Genomic DNA, 21,482 nt, shown 5'->3' with positions numbered 1-21,482 from the left:
TAAGAAGAAGAACACACCATCAGGATTGGATGAAGACTCATTAACAACCTGCAATATACAGATGAGACAACCTTGCTTGCTGAAAATGAAGATGACTTAAAGCACTTGCTGATGAAGACTAAAGACTACAATCTGCAGTAATGGATTACACCTCAACATGAAGAAAACAGAAATCCTCACAACTGGACCAATAAGCTGCCTCATGATAAATGGAGAAAAGATTGAAATAGTCAAAGATTTCATATTACTTGGTTCCACAATCAACACCGTTGGAAGCACAGTCAAGAAATAAATGACGTATTGTAGTGGGCAAATCTGCTGCAAAAGACCTCTTCAGAGTGTTGAAGAGCAAAGATGTCTCTCTGAAAACTAAGGTGCACCTGACCCAAGCCATGGTATTTTCAATAGCCTCATATGCCTGTGAAAGCTGGAAAATATATAAGGAAGACCGAAGAAGAGTTGACACTTTTGAGTTGTGGTGTTGGAGAAGAATGCCTAAGGTAACATGGACTGCTAGAAAAATTAACAAATATCTCCTGGAAGAATGCAGCCAGAAAATGCCTTGGAAGCAAGAATGGCCAGAATTCCTGTCACCTACTTTTATCATGTTGTCAGAAGGGACAATTCCCTGGAGAAGGATATCATGCTTGGTAAACTGAAGGGTCAGTGAAAAGGGGGAGGGCCCTCAACAAGATGGATTGACAAGTGGCTGCAATGATGGGCTCAAGTGTAGCAAGGATTGTGAGGATGGTGCAGGATGAGGCAGTGTTTCATTCTGGTATACAAAGTTTCACTATGAGTTGGAGCTGACTCCAGGGCACCACCCAACAACAATGTATCTGTCTGAGATAGTGCTGAAAAATGAGCCCCTCTGCTTGGAAGTCACTCAAAATACTATTGTGGAAGAACTGCCTCCCCAAAGTAGTTGACCTTACTGACATGGATGGAGCAAAGCTTTGGGAACTTTCATTTGCTGAGGGGCATGACTCAAAATAGGAAGAACAGCTGCAACTATCCATCATTAATAAGAATGTAGGGGCTCTGGTAGCAAAGTTCCAAGGCACTTGACTGATAACCAGAAGGGTGGTGGTTCAAACTCACCAGCCACTCCTCGGAAGGAAGGTTGGGCAATCTACTTCTATAGTAATACAGCCTCGGAAACCCAAGGAGGAGTTGCTATGAGTCAGGTCCAACTCAACGGCACATAACATCAGAACGTTGAATGCACAAAGTATGAATGTAGGAAAATTGGAAGTTGTAAAAAATTAAATGGAGCACATAAAGATTGATAACCCAGGCATTAGTCAGCTGAAGCGGACTGGTTTTGGCCATTTTGAATCAGACAGTAATATGATCTATTATGCTGGGAATGACAAATTGAAGAGGAATGGTGTGGCATTCATCGTCACAAAGAATGTTTCAAGATCTATCCTGAAGTACCATGCTGTCAGTGATAGGATAGTATCCATACACCTATAAGGAAGACCAGTTAATAAAACTATTATTCATATTTATACACCAACCACTAAAGCCAAAGATGAAGAAATTGAACAGTTTAACCATCTTCTGCAGTCTGAAATTGACCAAACTTGTAATCAAGATGTATTGATTATTATTGGTGATTGGAATGCAAAAGTTGGAAACAAAGAAGCATTATCAGTAGTTGGAGCATATGGCTTTGGTGACAGAAATGATGCCAGAGATCGTATGATATAATTTTGCAACAGCAAAGACTTATTCATTGCAAATACCATTTTTCAGCAACATAAACAGCAGCTATACATGTGGACCTCACCAGATGGAAAACACAGGATAGATCAACTAAATCTGTGGAAAGAGGTGTTGGAGCTGCTCGGTATCTTCAGCCAAAACAAGGCCAGGAGCTGATTTTGGAACATCATTAATTGCTTATATGCACGTTCAAGTTGAAGCTGAAGATAATTGAAACAAGTCCACAAAAGCCAAAATATGGTCTTGATTATGTCCCACCTGAGTTTAGAGACCATGTGAAGAATAGATTTGACACATTGAACACCAATGACTGAAAACCAGAAGAATTGTGGGATGGAATCAAGAACATCATTCATAAAGAAAGCAAAATTTCATTAAAGAGACAAGAAAGGAAGAAAAGACCAAAATGGATGCTAGCAGAGACTCTGAAACTTGTTCTTGAATGGAGAGTAGCTAAAGCAAATGGAAGAAATGACAAGATAATAGAGCTGAATAGAAGATTTCAAAGAGCAGCTTGAAAAAGACAAAGTCAGTTATTATAATGAATTGTGCAAAGACCTGGAGTTAGAAAACCAAAAGGGAAGAACATGCTCAGCATTTCTCAAGCTGAAAGAACTGAAGAAAAGATTCAAGCCTCAAATTGAAATATTGAAAGTTTCTATGGGCAAAATATTGAATGACACAGGAAGCATCAAAAGAAGATGGAAGGAATACACAATCACTGCACAAAAAAGAATTGGTTGATGTTCAACCCTTTCAAGAGGTGGCATATGATCAAGAACCAATGGTATTGAAGGAATAAGTTGAAGCTGCACAGAAAGACTTGGCAAATAGCAAGCCTCCAGGAAGTGATAGAAGAGCTGTTGAGATGTTTTGAAAAATAGATGCTACACTGGAGGCACTTACTTGTCTATGCCAAGAAATTTGGAAAACAGTTATCTGGCCAACTGACAGTAAGAGATCCACATTTATATCCATTCCAAAGAAAGGTGATCGCACAGAATGTGGAAATTATCAAACAATGTCATTAATATCACATGCAAGTAAAATTTTGCTGAAGATAATTCAAAAGTGGTTGCAGCATTATATTGATAAGAGTACTTCCAGAAATGCAAGCTGAATTCAGATTAGGATATGGAACAAGGGTTATCATTGCTGATGTCAGATGGATCTTGGCTGAAAGCAAAGAATACCAAAAAGATGTTTATTTGTGTTTTATTGACTATACAAAAGCATTCAACTGTGTGGATCATAACAAATTATGGATAACATTGTTTTAGGCTAGGTTCTCTAGAGAACCTAGTAAAGCTTATATGTATATAGAGAGAAACTTATCTGAGGAAAATGGCTCACACAGTATAGAGGCTGGCAAGTCCCAAGTTCCAAGATTAAACATCAAGCTAGAGGCTTTTCCAGACTCATGCAGATGCAGGGGCTGATAAACCCAAGACTGGCAGGCAGCATAATGGCTGTTGACTTTAGTAGAAGACGAATCCAAGACCACCAGGCAAAATGATGGATTGTTCTATCACAGGACAGTTTTAGCCAGCACAACAGGATTCTGATCCACAGAAGGTTCCAGACTTTTCCCAGGACATTATGTATATGTGTATATATATATATACATATACATATATATATACATATACATACATACATGTGTGTGTATATGTATGTGTGTATGTGTATATATATATATATATATATATATATATATAAAGCAGGCCACACCCTAAAGAAACTCCCTTTCAATTGATTGGCTGCTCAAAGCATATACATCAGATCTCATCATGGGAATAACCACATCACAACTGCTAAAAACATTCAGAATCATGGTCCAGCCAAGGTGACACACAACCCCAACAATCACAATTGTGAAGAATGGGAATTCCAGAACACTTAATTGTGCTCATAAGGAACCTTTACACACACCAGGAGGCTGTCGTTTGAATAGAACAAGGGGATACTTTATGGTTTAAAGTCAGGAAGGGAGTGTGTCAGGGTTGTATAATTTCATGGTACTTATTTAATCTGTATGGTGAGTAAATAATCTGAGAAGCTGGAGTACATGAAGAAGAACATGGCATCAGGATTGACGGAAGACTGATTGACAACCTGTGATATGCAGATGACACAACCTTGCTTGCTGAAAGTGAAGATGACTTGAAGCACTTACTGATGAAAATCAAAAACTACAGTCTGTGGTATGGATTATACCTCAACATACAGAAAATGAAAATCCTCACAACTGGACCAATAAGCTGCCTCATGATAAATGGAGACAAGACTGAAGTTGTCAAAGATTTTATATTACTTGGATCCACAGTCAATACCTATGGAAGCAGCAGTCAAGAAATCAGACATCATATTGCACTGTGCAAGTCTGCTGCAAAACACTTCTTTAAAATGCTGAAGAGCAAAGATGTCTCTTTGAAGACTAATGTGTGCCTAACCCAAGCCATGGTATTTTCAATAGCCTTATATGCATGTGAAAGCTGGAAAATGGAAAAAGGAAGACCGAAAAGGAGTTGATGCTTTTGAGTTGTGGTGTTGGTGAAGAATACTGAAAATATCTTGGACTGCCAGAAAAACTAACAGATCTTTCCTGGAAGAAGTGTAACCAGAATGCTCCTTGCAAGTGAGAACAGCCAGATTTTGTCTCACCTACCTACTTTGGTTATGTTGTCAGAAGAAACCATTCCCTGAGAAGGATAGCATGTTTGATTAAGTGGAGGATCAGTGAAAAAGGGGAAGATTTTCTCAACAAGATGGATTGACACAGTGACTGCAATGACAGGCTCAGGTATAGCAAGGATTGTGAGGATGGCACACGAGCAGACACTGTTTCTTTCTGTTGTACATAGGGTCCCTATGAGTTGGAGCACCTCTATGGCACCTAACAACAACACATTTAGATTGATTTCCAGATGATGTTGTTGTGTGCCTTAATCTCCAATTGTTGTCTACCACTGTGGTTCATTGTCCAATGGACTTCTTGTAGCATTTCTTATAAGGTTGGTCTGGTTTTCATGAAATTCCTTAATTTCTCTTTATCTGAGAATGTTCTTATATCACCATTGTATTTTAGAGATAATTTTGCTGTGCATGTAATTCTTGGTTGGCAATTTTTTTTTTCTTTCAGGGTTTTATGTAAGTCTTTCCATAGCTTTCTTGCCTGCATGGTTTCTGCCAGAAAATCAGATCTTAATCTTATTGGTTCTCTTTTGTAGGTAACATTTTCGTTTTCCCAAGCTGCTTTCCAGATTCTTTGTCTTTGATTTTGGAAAGTTTTATGATAATATGTCTTGCTTAATTTCTTTTGAAGTCTGTCCCATTTAGGGTTCATTGAGCTTTCTTGGATGCATATCTTCTCATCTCTACAATTTTCTCAGTGCTTTTTGTCTCTTCCTGTTCTTGAATTCTAGTCATATGGAAGTTCTTTCTCTTGATGGTGTTCAACATAATTCTTAGACTTTATTCTTTTGTTTTTTTTTTTTTTTCCTGATTGTTCCTCTAACAGATCAGTATGGAAATATTTGACTTCAGTTTTGTTAATTCTGTCTTCCATTGCTTCAGTTCTCTTCCTTTGTCCTTCCAAAGCCTTATTTCTAAAATTTCAGTATTACTCTTACAGATTTGTATTGGCTATTTTGTATGCTAATTTTTTATTTGTTGTTTGTGTTCCTGAATTATTCTAGAATTGTTCTGTATTTTCCTTGATCTCTTTCTTAATCTGTTGAAGCATCCTAAATATAATTCTTTAGAATTCCTTATCAGGTAGTTCCAGTGCCATTTCTTCCTCAGGAAGTTTTTCTGGCTCAGTATTTTGTTCACTTGTTTGAGTGACCTTGTCGTGTTTCTTTATGTCAAGTGAGATTTTCTATTGTCTCCATGATATTGTGGTGTTATTGTATTTATATTTATTATTGTACGTTGGTGTGTTTCACCCAAGTTTTTTGCTTTGTTTTTATATATCCAGACAAGTGAGGCAGGCATGCTACTCTGCTTGCTTGTTTGGCACCATTTACAGCCTCACAGCCTGTCTCCTGGTGGGTGTGGTAGAGGACTGGAGTGTGTGTACAGTTCTTTGTGTAGAGAAGTTTAGGGTGGGTTGGGCTGGTACTGGCCACCATCTGTCATAAATCAAGTAGTGCAGGAGTGAGTGGTGCCATTCATAGTAGCATTTGCAGTGGGTGAGGTGGTAGGAATTGTAGGTGTGGCTAGGTAGCATGGAAGTGTTTGCTGTGTCCGGCCAGGAGGGACAAAAGGAAATGATTAAAAAATTAAAAACTTAGAAAATAATAAGGGAAGAAAAAAGGGAAAAAGAAAAGAGAAAAAAAAACAAAAAGAAGGGAAGGAAAAAAAAGGAGAAAACTGGGATAGCAAGGGGTGGGTGCCCAGTCTGCTCTGGTGCACTCTGCCAGCTACATATACACTGGGAGGGCAGGGCACTTGGTCTATGGTGGTATATTCTGCTGGCCTTGGAGGTGGCAGGGGGTAGGGCATCCAGTCCATAATGGTGTGCTCTGCCAGCCAAGGATGTGGCAGGGGCAGGGTGCACAATTGCAACATCATGTGTCTCTAATTGTAGGGTTAGCATGCATGTGACACCTGATCCACCAACCTCAGACTCAGGGTGATACTGCCCACCAGGTGGGTAGGGAGTGGCCACACTTCTAGTCACTGTGAGAGTGTGAGGGTAAGGAGGAGATCACACCTTAACTTGCTGCCAATCACCAATGTGGGCACTGGTGCAGTCCTAGGCACTCGGAGCCAGAGGAGCTCTGGTAGCATAGTGGCTAAAGCACTTGACTGCTAACCAGAAGGCTGGCGGTTCAAACCCACCAGCCACTCCTCGGAAGGAAGGTTGGGCAATCCTACTTCCGTAGTGATACTGCCTCGGAAACCCAAGGAGGGGTCACTATGAGTCGGGGCCGACTCGACGGCATATAACAACAACAACAACAACAAAAACCCAGATCAGTACACCACTTGCAATTATTCAAAATGGCCAAGTTGTGCCAGGTCAGTTGACAACATATGTCTTCTTGTTTGCCATTTTCATTCAGTTTCTTGTAATTAATATTTGATTGATTTCTTTGTCTTTTCCTTTGAAGGCCAGGTGCCAGGAACATCATGTATCTGTTTCACTTAGTTTCTCAGCTTTTTGTTATAAAGGGTCTATAGACAGTCAGTGTAGCATGTCTGCCTAGTCCAACACTTGCCTTAGCTCCTCATTAAATTTAAAGAGAAGAAGAAAGTTATTCCTAGTTATCACAAAAGATAAGATGAAACCATAAGAAAGAAAGGTAAGAAAAGAACTACTGTTTTCACTTGGGACAAAAGAATATAAAATACAGATTAAGTCAAAGGTTAATTCACATAAAGTTTAATCAGTCAAGTTAATGAAAATATCAAAACTTTTGTGTTAGTGTATGGCAGCAGAAATTTAATTTTTGTTGCAAATAATACAGTATTTGGGTTTCCTTTAGTAATAAGCTATGCTGCAGAAAGAGCAATAGCATTAAATCTTAACTCATCGGGGTCACGCTCCATAAACTTCTTGCAAACTTCTATGGCATCCTATAGGAAAAAAAATATGTAATATTTTACTTATACACATGAAATTACTTACAAATGATAATTAAGCATTTCACATTTTTTCTAATTCATACTAGTTTTATACTGCATACCTGTTTTTTCAAATGAACAAATAAACACCACCAATGCAATGAACAGTTGGTGACCTAGTTTGCTTAGTACAAAAGTAGAAGATACAGTAAGTGTTCTTTCTTTGAATGCCCTGAATTTTAACTATTAAAATGAAAATTAAATATGAAAATTAAATATTTCATTGATTATAAGCCCTGTGTCTCCTATTTTCAAATCTCTAAAATTACAGTTATTTTACAACTTATAAGTTTCTTGTATTCAATGAAGTATGTGATATGAGGAGTAACTTTTTCATTGATTGTTTCGTCTTTTTCAATTTTGACCTGTTCACACTTTTGGCTCTGATAGTTTTCTCTTTATTTGATGTACATATTTAACACCAATTCAAAATTTTCATTTTAGAGCAAGGACAAGAAAGCATACAAATATATAGAAAATTTTATACAAGTGATCTTTACAGATATTTCAAAGATGACAAGAACATTAATAACACTTAAAGTAGGTCAATAAGTTTTATCACCTTACCTCTAACAAAGTTTCATCACTAGTTTTCCCATGGTTAATTGGAAATGGTTTCCGTCCATCTGTGGAAAACAGACAAACAGCTGGATATTTAGCTGCTTGTACAGTATAATAGACTTTCAACTTCCATTTTGCTCTTTGTACAGTAAGGCAAGAAAAGTTAAAAGATATTTATAGTTTAGAAAAAGGTTATGAACCAAGTTTTTACCATCATAAATATAAAAAAAATTCTTTCTTCATTTAAAAAACTAAATCAGAAAGCTATTGAGTCTGAGCATGTTTACTCAACAAAGGAGAGTCACAAGACGACCTATTCATTACTACTTCTAATTGTGTACCATTTATTTTTTTATATCATTCATTAAATTCTGGTAGGTTAATAGACCTTAACCGAAACTTCGAGTTTTGCCATTGAGTCAATTCTGCCTCATAGCAAACTTACAGGACAGAGTACAACTGCCCCATAGTGTTTCTAACATCATAATCTTTATGGACACAGACTGCGATAACTTTTTCCAGTGAACCCTAGTGAGTGATTTTCCTTTATAAGTAAATGTTGTTTAAAATAATGTATAATTAATTTCCAATGACATTAGTACCAAGACCATTAAACAGTTGATTCAGAAATGTCAAAAGATGACAACTATATATTCTTTTATCATGATGGCAGTTTAAAGCAAACATTAATTAAGAATAATTTTTGTTATTCTGATCCAAGAAAAGGCTAACTATAACCCACAGGCAAAATCCAGCCATTGGCCCATTTTTTTGTACCTTCCTTAAACCAAGAATTTTTTTCACATTTTGTAGAGGTTATTTTAGAAAAGAAGACAGATAGAGAAAATCTGTAGCCTGAAAATCCTAACATATTTACTACGTGGCTGTTTACAAATCTTGTGGTTAAAAGCATTGAGCAATTCGAACCTCCAACTGCTCTGTGAGAGAAAGATAAGTCAATCTTCTTCCATAAAGGTTTACAGGCTTAGAAACCCTATGGGGCAGTTCTGCTCTGTCCTATAAGGTTCCTATGAGTCAGAATAGACTTGATGGCAGTGGGTGGGTGGTGGGTGGTGGCCCTTTACAGGGGGAAAAAAAAAAAGTTAAAAAGAGAAGGATCTCTAATCTGAAAGTTACAGCTGTTCCAACTACCACTATTTCAAAGCCATCATTTCCTAACAACTTAAAGTTTAATTTAAGTAAATGGCCATCCTGGAGAAGAATCCATGAGGGTCAGAGACTGTCATACACACAGAGGCCTCTACTAAAAAAGGCAGGGAAAGCTGCACCCTTTGAATGGATCATGTAACCCTGCAGCCTTGGTCAAAGAAGAGAAGGCAGTAGCCTGTGAAGCAGCCTGGTTTTATTGGTAGTGACTAACCAGTTAATTCAGATCTTACCTTTTAGGTAGCCTGATCAGAAGACCCCAGAGAAAGCCACAGGCAGCAGAGTTGTACAAAAGCCAAGAATCAAGTATCATCAGACATTTGAGGACAGCCTATATGAACAATCAATCTTAAAATCCAGAAACTATACAAATTGGAGAGAAAAAATAAGGAATTCCAAAATCTAAACAACGTAGCCCAGAATAAGGGAAACAGAAAAGAAATCCAAAGGCTGAAAGTTTCCCAAATCTAAAGACAGGAGTTTTCACACTGATAGAACCCACTATTCTATCAAATATTACTGACAAAAAACAGACCTCAATAAAGACATACATCATAAAAATGTCATACTACTTCAGACAAAGAAAAGCTCCTAAATGTTTGGCAAGGGGTGGAGGCTGGGCAAATGGGGAACTAACAAGTCACATAAAAAGAATCAGGAATTATAAATTTAGATTTCTCAACAGCAACTCAGGAAGTTAAATACAATGCAGCAATGCCATCAATATTATTTTCCAACCTAGAATTTTAGACATAGCCAAACTATGCAAGAGCAAATATTTAAGGTCTCAAAAAGATGTACTTCCTATGACCCCTGGACAGCCAAACTGTGGTGGGTAACAAATTTCAGTCCACATGCCAATTGCATCTACCATGGAAATCTCAGCTTCCTTTCCCTGTTCAGTTCAGACCCCAGTTGCCCACACAGAGCTTCTTTCTCTCATCCACAGTCACCTGGCACTAAGTCAGCAGGTGCTAGCCCCAAGCTTAGAAGTCCACATGACTCCTTCCACTTTAGATCTGCCAGCTCCCACTACTCTTTTGGGTCCTATAATTTACTGGAACAATGCACGGAGCTTGCAGGAAACACCATACCTGTGATTAACAGCTTTAATAAAACAAAAAAGAGTAAAACTGAAGAGATGCATAGGACAAGGTCTGGAAGGGGTCCAAGCATGGAGCTTCCAGGTCCCAAGGATGCACTCTTACCAACCAGGAAGCTCCATCCGAGCCTCAGGGCTCAGTACTCTTAATGGCCTCACCAAGTGGCCAGGATAAAATATATCATGTGTCATGAGGCTAGTCATCATCAAGATCCCAGTTGAACTTCTATCCTTAGGCTCTCAGGAACCCAGAACAAAAGGCCAAATTGATTCCTTTACCTCACATCCCTTTAGAAAACTACAGGAGGTGGTACTTAAAAAAATGAGTGAATTAAAAAGGAATGAGGGAGACATGGGATCCAGAAACAGAAGTTTCAACAGAGGAGTGTGTTAAAGGGAATCCTTGGGATGATGGTAAAGGGACATTCCAAGAGGACAAATGTGTACAAGGCCTCAAGTAAAACCTGCTGAGATTGAGCACAGAAGAAGGTACGTAGGAGAGAGATTTCCAAGAAGATGAAGTTACCAGAATACCAGATGTTCCAATGTATTTAGAGAAGATTTCAACCAATGGAAAAAAAGCAAGGTTAAAAAGAAAATAATAAGATAAAATAACCAAACAAACCAAAGAGCAAATCAAGAGAATTATTAACTCTCAAGAAATAAAAAAGTTAAAAAGTTATGAATAATGTTTCTGTTGTTATAATGATATAAACAACTATAACTACATTAGGGGCTTTGATGGCACAGTGGTTGAAACATTCAGCTGCTAACCAAAAGGTCAGCAGTTCAAACACACCCAGCTGCTCTGTGGGAGAAAGATGAGGTAGTCTGCTTCCATAAAGATTTAAAGCCTTGGGAACTCTATGGGGAAGTTCTACTGTGTCCTATAGGGTTGCTGTGAGTAGGGATGAACTTGTTGGCAGTGGGTTTGGTTTTTACACTGGGAAAACAAGAACAAAAAAAGTATGTATGTTTGTAATCAGGAGTCAGGAGTCAGGAGTAAGAGGTAAGCAAAGAGGGAGACAGAGGGAAGCTAAATCCTTATCTTACATATGGTAAGTCAACAGATAATTACTTAGGTAACTTCTATTTCCAGTCATGATGGAATAATTGGTTCTGAAAACTAGGCCAGTGCTATGAATACAACTAGAAAACTGGACAGATTATATGAAATAGCTGTTTTCAGACAATGGACAACAGGCAACCCAGAAACATAGCTAAGTACTATAGTAGCACCAGTTTTCTGTCTGGAGGCATTGACAGAACCCCAAGTTCAGGGAGGGAAACCCACAACACCTCAATAAACTGAGGAAACTGATAGCACAGTTTAGGAGGCTAAGGAAGCTAGAATTTGCAGAGCAAAATACCAGACAAAAAGTAGTTATACAACTTAGAACTGTGGCTCTTTGTCAGTGCCAAACCAAGAATGAGTGTAACAGGTGAGAACAGGGAGCATTGTCCAAGATTCAGATTTTGGCCTGTGTGGCCAACAGTTTACTTATATATAGCAAGAACAGGTAAATCAGAAAATGCTCAAAAGATAACTAAAGTCAGATTTCTCACTTGCAGAGAAAAGAGTTGTAAATCAGGAAAATGCTATAATAAACCCTAAAGTATTAGATTAGTATTACAAGTATTGGTGTAAATACATGCTTTTCTAATATGTAGATAGAGAAATAGATATAACTGTGTGTGTGTATACCCATATTCATGTGTGTGTGTGTTTGTAGGCATATTCATCCAAGTATTTCCCAGTCCTCTCAAAGACCTAGAAGCTCAGTAGTTCTGCGAATATACACAGCAAAACATACACCAATACAACAGTTTCTACCCGTACCATTTGTGACATTGATTATATTCTTCAATCAAGAATATAACCATTCTCACCCTCCTTTCTGAATTGGTCCTCCCCCATTTACATAAATTCATTACCCACAAGGGATCCTATTTATCTTTTCTTTGGCCTTTCCTAAATTTACTTTCTTAAAAGAATTGTCCGGTATGTCTCAGTACTCTTTTATTTCCACTTCTATTAGTTATTCCTTATCATTCAAAATTCAGAGTAGAAAATTTGTTTCTAGTAATCAGTCAGACTCTGGTGGCACAGTGGTTAAAGCATTGGGCTGCTAACCAAAAAGTTGGCAATTTAAACCCACCAGCTGCTCTACAAAAGAGAGATAAGGCAGTCTACTTCTGTAAAAATTTACAGCATTGGAAACCCTATGGGGTAGTTCAACTCTGTCCTACAGGGTCTCTATGAGTCAGAATTGACCCAATGGCAGTGGGTTTGCTTTTGGTAATCACTACTGCATCTTTATGTAGATTGTGTATACCAAAAGCAGTACCTTTCAAACTGTTCTGCTGCTCTATTTCATACTCCCCTAACAATGACTTCTTTTCATCTTAGTGTGATTCCTACTCAATCACTCTACTATTGTGGATAACCCTCAAAGTTGTACATTTTTATAAATACTATATTCTTTCCTTTTCCTTAATAAAGCTGCTTCTTTTATTAAAAAGTATATGATTTTATTGCTCCCCTCCAATCACAGCATCCATTTAAATTTTATGGATCACATTTACAAGCACAATCTGAATTATTTCAGACCCTTCTGCCTTTAAAAAGAGAAAACAAAAATGGCAAGTTAATAAATAGACAACAAAAGAGAGGTAAGAAAACTAGATATCATAGTATCTAGAATTACTGAAAAGAACTTCTCTTTTTTATTTATTTATTTGGCCTTTTTCAGTCTAAGAAAGTCTTACGAGAAAGGACAAGAAGGACCAAAATAAGTATAAGTGCCAATTATGAAAGAATTATAAGAAATTTCTTCTGTTCAAATAGTTCAGTTAAGATAATGTAGATCTCCTCCAACACTTCCTGAAATGGTCTACCTGTAGCAAAAAGTCTTAAAAAAAAGTAAGTACAGGTATAAGCCAAAATAAAAAACAATCAATCATAGATACTTTGACATGTCTTAAAGAACTGTCCATAGAAAAGATGGGCCCCTCTTAGGTTTTTAAAAAATCAGATGTAATACATGGAGCAGTACAAAAGGCTGAAAACCAGTGATATTCATTATTGAATACAAAAAGTATTCATAATTACTAAACTATATATCTATATATCTATATATCTATTTTTGTTTTATTCTAAACTATATTTTAAAACTATTTCAAGATCAAGTCAATTCATCCAGATGTTGATAATAACTATTTATCCTAGTAATTCTATAAAAGAATTCTATAAAGATTGCTAAAGTGATTCACAGGAGTTTCCTGTAATAGATTTTTTACTTTCCTGCTTTGTTGGAATGCAAAGGTATGTAAACATTGTAAGTTGCTCAAACATTAAAGGATACATTTGTTATTTTCTAGTAAAAACATCATAGAAGGAAAACTGTCATTATGCCAACCCAATTTTATAGGGCAATCGATTAATTTAAGTGAATACAATAGACATCAACATTCCTGTTTAACATAAGTAGAGACTTGCCCATTTATCCTTTTTCTCCCCAGGATAAATTAAAATAGTTCTTACCTAATTCATAGAGATGCCCATCTACATGAACTAATGCAATAAAATGAAGATCTACTTTTTCATCTATACTTGGTGCCTGGAATAGGAGGGAAAAATACATTATATATGTCAGTAGTCACACAAATAAGTAAAGCACTTACAAACACATATAAAATATCAAATAACAACATTCATCCAATGTAAGGATTAATCTTTGAGGCAGTAGACAAAGAGTGACCATGCCTTTGTTTGTGACAGTGTACTTATATGTAAACAAGGAAAACAGTGACTAAAAGTACATCTTTATTTGTCTCAACCGATCTAAAGACCAAAAGTCTAATTAACCTTGGAAGCCCTAGCACCCAGCACAATCCCTGGTACACAACTGATGCACAATGCATTCTTGTTGAATCAAATGAATGAATAAACTGATTTGTGCAATCTTTGAAATTTGAAATAATAAAATTAAAAATAATTTAAAAATTTTTAAAAAAGTTTTTATTTTTAAAAGTTAGAAGATCCTCTTCAAGTTGAATTTTAGGAAATGAAGAAAGTGAGATGTTACCTTAAAGAGTAAACTTGAAAATCTCAATTTTGAATAATGCAATATAAGCTGTTTTAGAGTAAAGTAAGAATCTTTATTCATTTAAAAAACAAAAGAGTTAAAAATCAATAGATTCAGGAAAATAGCCCAAAAGATTAAAGAGGGGGAAAAAGATAAGAACAAAAAGTACAATTAACTAACTTAAGATTGTTCTCTTGCTTTCTTTGACTCTTAGTGAAAAATTTTAAATTTAAACTATACCTAGCTTTTCTCAGCTTATCAAATTCAATTTGCATGAACAATATCTGCTACATTCCTTAGAATTTCAAATAATTTATACAAAATCACACATGATTAAACTAGCATGTCCTATAGTAGGCAGTAATACAGTTAACTATATATCAAATCTAAATGGTTTGAAATGAAATACGATCACTGTTAAAGGCAAGTAGGATATAAATTTTACAGGAAACAGTTTTATATATCAGCACAAATCAAATTATATTTTATATCACTTAACATTCTTTAAGAAACATTAACAGTATCCTAACTAAAGATGATACTGTATTTACCCTCAAGTAATTATTTAATTTTAAACACTTGTAATATGAAGTTTTCTGATGCAGAAATTGAAAGGTACAGAATAAATGTTACTATCTTGGGTTTACTGAATATTTCTTCTAAAATATTTACAGAAAAAGTAACTCATTTAATCTCACATTATCCTTCAAAGATTATTTCTCTTCAAATTATGAATGGGGGAAAAAAAAGACCTCAGTATAAATCAACGTAGCAAATAAGTTCTTCCTAACTTCAACCTAGACCTAAAGAATTCCAAAGTGGGTAGGCATCAAAGTTATCTAGTCTTATTGTAGCTTCCATCCTGGACTCTTCTCTGCTCGGGCACCATCTTATAGAAATCCATCCAAGAAGAAGGGACCATCACTAGGTTTTGAAGCTCTAAGTCAGTGACTGTGAGTCACAATCAACTTGACAGCAATGGGTTTGGGTTGGGTTTTTCAGTCATATTTGATCTTTAGACAGTTTTCTTAGAGAGTTATCTCTTATACTATGACTAAAACATGTCTGTATTCTATCATCTCAGAAAAAGTCTAATCCCTCTTAAACTTGATATTCTTCAAATACTTAAAGATCATGATAATTATCTAAGGGATTCTCTTTCCAGGTTTAAAACTGGACAGAAAATAACATGATTTTGAGCTCCTTTATTTTCTAATACCCTCATGCTATCCATTCCTTTATCTTCCAATACCCTCTTTTTAACTATGACCAGAAGAGAATCTAGTTTTTCAAACCTAGGCAACTCAACAAACTGGAAATTCCATTCTGTAACAAAAACATTAAAAAGAATTCCTTGTCCAAATAGGAAAGGGTCTTGTTTTACTCATTTTAAGAAAACTCTCCATCAGTATATCAAGCATTTTAAATTTTTTGAGCTGTCATGTTTTCATAAATTATTAATTACTTTAGCCCCGTATCTTCTTAAAAATTAGACATCTTGTAGCTTCTATTTTTCACATTTTGCCAGTAAAGAATGTGCTAGAGTATAATTAGGGTATTAGTATAATTAGAATCAGAAAGCCTGAATACATATTCTAATTCTTGTGAGCCTCAGGCTTCTGATCTGTTTCGAGGTTTATGAGATGTAAAAAGTACTCTATAGACTGTAAAGTGCTGTATAAACATTAATGCATTATCACAGTATTAATACTACACATAATATTTACTCTGGATGTAAATAGTTATGTCTAGTGACTAAAAAATGGTAAATCATTGAAAGTGCATACTAAAAATACAAAACTCTAAAGAGGGCATGAAAAGCCTTCAAACTAATATAAAACATCAGAAAAAGTCAAACTCAGACTTCTTTAAAACTTCTACCTATTATGAGGCTTTTTCCTTGGTCAATTTCAATTACTCTTGAGAGTCTAAAATCTGCCATTACAGATTGTTTAAGAAATATTCCACTAAAAATAAGAGCAATAAATAAAAATCAAACTCTAATAAATCTTTTTTGACCAACAAATAACTATGCAAAGGGCAAAAAACTATGCAGAAGACATAGATTGGATTATTTTTGCCTATATTTTTATATATTGATTTTTACAAAGTTCCCTAATTTAGAATATAACATGTCTTTAATTATCTCAAAGAATAAAAGTGATATAAAAATCAATTAAATAGAAATTAATATAATTCTATATTTTAAAACAAAATACAATTTAAGTGTAATTTATAACTGCATGATAATGACAGTGAAATAACTTGGAAAAGGTTGTCAAAAAGGTGGCACAACTTGAAGACTATACCTAATTGAATTGTACATGTAGGGATTGTGGAAGTGGTGTATGTTTTGTTGTGTATATCTTCACTAAAAAAAATTGTAACTGCATGGTGCTTAATATATACCAGGCACTATTCTAAGCATTTTGTATGTATTGACCAATTAATCCCCACGTAAACCCTAAAAGGTAGCTAATATGGTTGTACTCACTTTACTCTCAAGAAAACTGAGGAACAGAGGCATTAAGTTACATGTTCTAGGTCACACAGCTAGTAAGTGATGAAATTTGGATTCAAACCAGGCAGTAGTATGTGGTTAAAGAATCCATGTTCTTAATCACTATGTTATGAAAATATGTATGAAGCTACAAAGTAACAATTTATATGGATCAAAGATGAATATTATATAAAAACATGTAAAACTGGACAAGCTAAGTTTTCTAACATGTTTACTTATATTTAGCATATTGTTGAAGGACAAAGGAACTTACTCATTATTAGAATTTACTCAGTTGTTACTAGGTCAAAATTTACAAAGTTAGGGTTTTATTCTTATCATCAAATTCACCTTGTATCTTTTACTGTGCCAAACAATTTACAGCACAGTGGGAAATAATAAATATCAACTGGATGAATGAATAAAAATGTCACCTGCATGCTGTGACCCAGAAGGAGGGTAATAAAATAAAGAGAGAGAGGTACCAATCTGCTGATACTCAGCACAAATGGAAGAAAATTTTGATGACCATACTAATATTTGGTTAAAGGAAAACATACCAAGACCCTACTTCATAGTTTGTGTGTAACTGTAGAAGAGTAAATAAGGGTAAGGAAGGAATTTTTGACACAGACCTTTAGTATTTTTTTTTTAACATTAAATGTATGCATAGTCAGACATTCTCTGACTTAAAAAGTCATGAAATTTATAGGAATGTCAAGTATCTTGTAAATGTATGGCACACACTAAAGCTTTCAGATACAACATTTCTATGTAGACTCTGCTAAACCTGTCATTCCCTATAAAATTTCAAAGCGTAAGAACAAGAGTTGTGCTTGCTTAATTCTGCAATTTGTGAGAATTATTAGAATCCCACCACCAGCCTCAACATCTAAGATAATAAGCAAGATTATAAAACAAGCATAATTTTAATGGTTTGCTGATACTCATCTAAGAAAGAGGAATCATAAAATTTCTGGGAAGCTTAGAGCAATTCACAAGGAGAAAATCTTCACCTCCTACTTGGAAAGATATTTAGAAATTGAATAGGCAGGGAAGATCAGATCAAGATTAAACCAAGTACCTGAGCCACCTTGGGGAATAAAATAGCTTAGATGAAACACCCTACACCATGAAGGATTTAGATTGAGGATAGAGTAAGTAAAGTGACCCCAGAGCATGACAAGAGACGAAAGTCATGTTCAGAAACATGAAAAATAAATAAATAAAGTAAAAGATGGCAAAGAACTCAGAAGGAACACAGCATTTGTTGAACCAAGTCAACTAAATAAAATCAGAAGATGAAGTGTAAGAGAATACATATCACTTTAACAACTGATAAAAACATAAAAATTATCATGAATGGCAATCAGTAATCTTCAAAAGGCAGACACCACCCTTATGTTGGCAGGATATGAAGTGGAAAGATGGATGTTCAAGGCATTGGTGAAAGTCAAGCTAGACTGCAAAGCATAGAGGCATGCTTGCACTCTTATTAGGGAGAAAAAGCTAATGGTTGAGTGAACCAAGAGAAAAGCACTTTGAAGACTGAAGAAGTTTAAGGGGAAAAATGGTTGCCCTTGTCACTGGAAGAAGAGATGGAAGATTGACTACACTTACAACAGAATGGAGACCCAAAGATGGTAGGCGTAAGAAGGGTCGCCAGCGACGAAGACGGAGAGATGGACTGGTAGCCTTTGCAGGGCCTACATGGTTACGTTTGACCCAGGCCAGGGATGCATGGTGACACAATGATGAGGCCTTCGTTCTGCAGTGGCTAGAATGAGGCTGTGATGAGGATGGCGAGGAGGACTACATAATTAAAAAAGAGAACATTTTACTTAGACCACGTTACTCGGTGATCAGTTATTCTTAAAAGCAACGTATGGTCATACATGTATTCATATGGTGTAGTACTTTTAATCAGCCATAGTCTAGTAAAGGATTATATATGAACACTGGTTAAAAGGGGGCAAAGCAGAAAAATATAACCAAGGTATTATGTTATATGCCACAGTTTCAGTAAGGGCATATCTGAAATATTTACATATCCTCATCTGCATAGCAGGCTCATGGAATTAAATGTTTAATAGCCACTAAAATGGAATTATTACATCAGATTGTTTTAAAAACATAATACAAACAAGAAAAATATGTAACACATGTAAAACACACAAAGAAGCATGGGTAGAAGAAAACTGTATGGTGAAAAGGCACTGGTAAAAAGAATTCCTTAGAGGGAATAATCTCTGAGGGGGGGAAAAAAAAAACTTTAAAATATATATAATAGGCAAATGAACCCCTCTGAAGCTGATGACCTGCATAACTACCCTCTTACTTAAGCTGACAAGTTAAATGGAAACTATCATGGGCTATTGGCCATCAACAATTTAGAAAAATACATATCACTTACAGTATGCCAGGTACTATTCTAAACACTTCACATACATTGATTCACTTAAATCTTCCAGTAACTCATGAGATAGGTATTACAATTATTCTCATTTGACAAATAAGGGAACAGAGCACAAAGAAAGAACTTAACCAAGGTCACACTGCTAGCAAGTGGCAGTGCTGGGACTCAGACTCAAGGAATCTGGTTCCTGTGTCCAATATCATATGGTATAAGTGACCAAGAGAAAGATGTTAATGCTTCCTAATTAAACAAGATTATAAGAAGGAAAAGAGTAATTATCTTAAGGTTAGATATTTTAGAAGTCACCATTATAAACACTATTGTACCATAAAAGCCAGATCTGGCCTGAGAGTTTTCCATACAATATGCATGCTTATAATAACTAGCTTATTAATGGTAATACAAATAATAATTTTATAAATGTCACACCCAATAAATAACACCTGTAAATTAATCAGATAAAAATTAAAATAGAATAAAATTACAATCAATATAACCATAGTAAGAACAAACAAAAAGAATGATGACATAGGTCCTTGCTTAATGATGATTTCACTACCCCTGACTTGTTCTTTTTAGGAAAATGATGCAGTTTGTCCTGAATGATTCCTAAGTTCTTTTAACCCTGAAAATTCTACTTAATGCTTTTTGTCTATGTAAACAATATGATAACCCATAATTTGATGGTGTGTGTGTGTGTGTGTGTGTGTGTTAAAAAGTAGGGTTGTGAAGTCTTCAGCTGCTAGTAATAAGAATCAATGCAATCGAATAAATAAGATTCCTATACTTGACTGGTAGCATAGTGGCTAAGGCACTTGACTGCTAACCAGAAGGCTGGTGGTTCAAACCCACCAGCCACTCCTCGGAAGGAAGATGGGGCAATCTACTTCCATAGTGATACTGCCTCGGAAACCCAAGAAGGGGTCACTATGAGTTGGGTCCGACTTGACGGCATGTAACAACAACAATACTTGGCTCTATATGTGGGAAAAGATATATGATAAAGTGTCTGCTGTCACAGACACAGTCTAATCAGAACTTTGTCATATTTATAATCAGAAGTTTATCACATTCAATATTAAAGTTAAATATGAAATGGAGGGAAGGAAGAGAAGATGAAGAAAGGAGGGGAAGGATGAAGGGGAAAATAGAAATGGAAGAAAGATGACTAAATCAGAAGCAGAACTTAAGTGATACACTGAAAGAATGTGTGAAGTTTGGACAGGTGGAATGGGGAAAGTATTCCTGGCAAAGAATGCAGTACAACAAAAGAACAGAAATAGGAAAAAGTAAAACATGGTCAGAGAACTAGACTGTCAGGTCCTGAATGTGATTTTACCCTTTCTAGCTCTTAAAGTTAGCCTGATACTCTTCTGTGGGTGCTGGCAGGAGACATGAGATTTGTGGGTCATAAAAAAGGGATTTTATTACTCATGGCACAGTAAAGAGCATGATCTGTATGGCTGTGTCAGTTCCTCCTTGCCCCCAACTGGCACTAGTTCAACACAGAGGGCTCATGTGGCTATTGCACACACAGTGCGCTGCATTACAGGAGAGGAACACCGAGCTTGGGGAAGCTATTTTTATAGAAAGAAGCAACTGGTTCTTTGTCCTGGAGGGACATCCCTCAAGGTTGCTTGCTACAAACACACCTGTGAGAAAGGACAATTTCCAACCTGAAATATGATGATCCTCTTCCATTTTTATTTGTAAAAAATTTTCAGAGCTACAATGTAGCCCAGGAAATGGCCTTTACTCAAATTTGCCTGTCATTCCACCCCCATATGACCTCCCCATCATCAGCCCTATCATTTACTCTCTACATAATTTTTTCCCTGAACTATGAGTTAAGTTATACACCTCATAGCCCTTCATTCCTAAATATTTCAGTATTTACTAAGAGTAAGTATATTCTCACATATCAGTGCAATTATTAACTTTATAATTTTGCATTAATATAACAGTTTCCTCTAATCTCCCAGCCATATCCTAATCTTGTCAGTTGATCTAGTCATATCTTTATAGCATCTTCTCCCCAACCCCTCTTCAGGATCTAATCTAGAAGTATTGAATTTATTTGCCTTGCCTTTTTAGCATCCTTTAATCTGGAACATTTCTAACAGTCTTTATCTTTTATGATATTAACACTTTTAAATATAGTCCCCATTTGTACTTTTTAATAAATGATTTCTACATAGAAAATCATATCTAACATTATATATGTCTTCTTGAATAGAGACAATTTTACTTCTTTCTTTCTGACCATGTATCATTTTTTTTTTTTTT

At 35.8% G+C, this 21,482-nt stretch overlaps 1 protein-coding gene across 1 annotated transcript in view; it reads right to left on the bottom strand.

Moving 5' to 3' along the window:
- Positions 1 to 7,230: 7,230 nt before the first annotated feature.
- Positions 7,231 to 21,482, bottom strand: part of UCHL3 (ubiquitin C-terminal hydrolase L3) — a 79,259-nt gene continuing 65,007 nt past the window's right edge. Inside the window, exons 5-7 of the mRNA XM_007941503.2 lie at positions 13,737 to 13,812; positions 7,930 to 7,988; positions 7,231 to 7,314 (exon numbers count right to left, since the gene is read on the bottom strand). Coding sequence (XP_007939694.2) covers positions 7,231 to 7,314; positions 7,930 to 7,988; positions 13,737 to 13,812 — 219 coding nt within the window. The remainder of the gene's footprint in view (positions 7,315 to 7,929; positions 7,989 to 13,736; positions 13,813 to 21,482) is intronic.

Source organism: Orycteropus afer, unplaced genomic scaffold (genome assembly GCF_000298275.1).
Source record: "Orycteropus afer afer isolate SDZICR_OR568_19922 unplaced genomic scaffold, OryAfe1.0 scaffold00081, whole genome shotgun sequence".
NCBI lineage: Eukaryota > Metazoa > Chordata > Mammalia > Tubulidentata > Orycteropodidae > Orycteropus > Orycteropus afer.
The sequence above is the reverse complement of the archived record's forward strand: the minus strand, read 5'-3'. Positions and strand labels throughout refer to the sequence as shown.